At 37.5% G+C, this 1,764-nt stretch overlaps 1 protein-coding gene across 1 annotated transcript in view; it reads right to left on the bottom strand.

Moving 5' to 3' along the window:
• AK7 (adenylate kinase 7) overlaps nucleotides 1–1,317 on the bottom strand; it is a gene marked incomplete at both ends in the record, with an annotated part of 22,411 nt that extends 21,094 nt beyond the window's left edge. Inside the window, 2 exons of the mRNA XM_010137852.1 lie at nucleotides 177–285; nucleotides 1,135–1,317. Of these exons, the coding sequence (XP_010136154.1) occupies nucleotides 177–285; nucleotides 1,135–1,317 (292 nt within the window). The remainder of the gene's footprint in view (nucleotides 1–176; nucleotides 286–1,134) is intronic.
• Nucleotides 1,318–1,764: the final 447 nt, after the last annotated feature.

Below are 1,764 nucleotides of genomic sequence, written 5' to 3'. Positions count from 1 at the left end.
TAGGGAAATAATTGCCTACACAGATATGTCATTTAAAATGTTGGACCATTCCATGACAGCTTCTCTACCTTATGAGGAGAGCATTGCATGGTTCCTTGCTTATTAATAGAATAATTTATGCAGCATTTCTCTATCAAACAATAACAATTTTCTGTTCAGTTGATAGCTGTACTAACCAGAAGCAGCCCATGTTGCCTCCTCAATTTGATTTGCATCCTCAGTGATATTATATAAAACAATCTCACATGCAAGCAGGTGATGTAAGAGCTCTTTTCGGGAAGAGACCTGCAGAAAAAAGTAGTTAGAATCTGTCATTAAAAAAAAATAAATTCCAAAATCTCTTCTCTAAGTTTAACTCACTGATAGAACATAGTTTTCTAACACTGCGATGTTAGAAGTAAAGGATAAGACAGATATCAAACGTATATGTCAGATGTAAGTATGGTGATGAAATGCAAATTAAACACTGAAATTTCTGATTAATAATACATATTAATATAATTCAAAAAGATGTACAATTTTTAGTAGTATTTTAGGATTTATATTTTCAGTGCAATTTTATCAAAAAGTATCTATGGCTTTTATAGATATTTTAAACAAGGTCAGTTGGCAGAATGGAGAAGACGTTAAAAAAATGTCCATTTTCTTGCAAAATAATGTTCTGTCATTTTTGTTAAGTGCAGATTGCATCACTTGAGCAAGTCCAACAAACACTTGAGCAAGAGCAGTGCCAGCCGTAATTTTCTGATCGAACACTACAGCTACGTAGATATTTAAATAAAAATTTTCAGATTTTTGAAGAGATTCTGGATAATCAATTTGAGAAAGTGGCAACTTCAGTTTCAGAAAACTAAATCAAGCAATAAGCAACTGCATTCTTAAAATCAGGATAGGTGATGTCCAGTCCATAACTATCTTTATTTAAAAATCTATTTTGAGTCTGAGTTCTTTCCTTTTACTATTTGCTCCCCAGCAAGGAGGAGACATCAGTGTGCAGGAAGTGAAAGGAATAAAATATATGTACACAGTTTACAGCAGCAACAGAAGACCATTTTATTAATGCAGGTCACTTTACATGACTTGCAATGTTTCTAACGTTGTCTAATGGCAATCTGAAATAAGACTCTTACTTACTGCATATGTTTCCTCTGCAAAACTTGGTTTAGCACTCTCTGGTTTAGAAAGGGTACCCACTATTTGGTAGACTCCCTCCTTTGGTCTACTAGAAATTTCAGAAGCTGAATTATTTTCATCTTCCTCCTCCTCTTCTTCTCCTATGCTTTCAAGTGATGCCCCAACAACACATCTGGATAAATACTGCAATATACAAGACACACATTCATACGCAAATATATACTGAACCCTCACAGCTTCTCATGATGTCAGAAAACACCAACACTGACTAGCCCTGACAGTGTTGTAGCTCAGAACACAGCTTTCCATTGAACTGGAAAACGACAGGGACTCCTCAACCTCAGCTGTAATGTTTTGTCTTAACTTGTTTCCTGTGTCTCAAGGTCCAAGGTGAGTCCTTAGATGCCTCTTCTCAGGCAGGTGTTACCTCTGAGAGATGTTACCTCTCTCCACAGTGATCAGGTGTTGCCTGAGGTCTCCCGACCCGCTTTATCCACACCTCCCGCTCTTAACTCTAATTTTTCTCTCCATATTATCTTAACCCCTTCTTGCCCAAGTCCTTTTCCTCAGCAGCTATTTTAGGTGACATCGCTGGCCCGCCCGAGCTCCCTGGAGGACAGCCACAGCTCC

The sequence above is a fragment of the Buceros rhinoceros genome, unplaced genomic scaffold, assembly GCF_000710305.1.
Source record: "Buceros rhinoceros silvestris isolate BGI_N320 unplaced genomic scaffold, ASM71030v1 scaffold47096, whole genome shotgun sequence".
Lineage (NCBI taxonomy): Eukaryota > Metazoa > Chordata > Aves > Bucerotiformes > Bucerotidae > Buceros > Buceros rhinoceros.
Note: the sequence above shows the minus strand (reverse complement) of the source record. Positions and strands in the feature narration are given on the sequence as shown.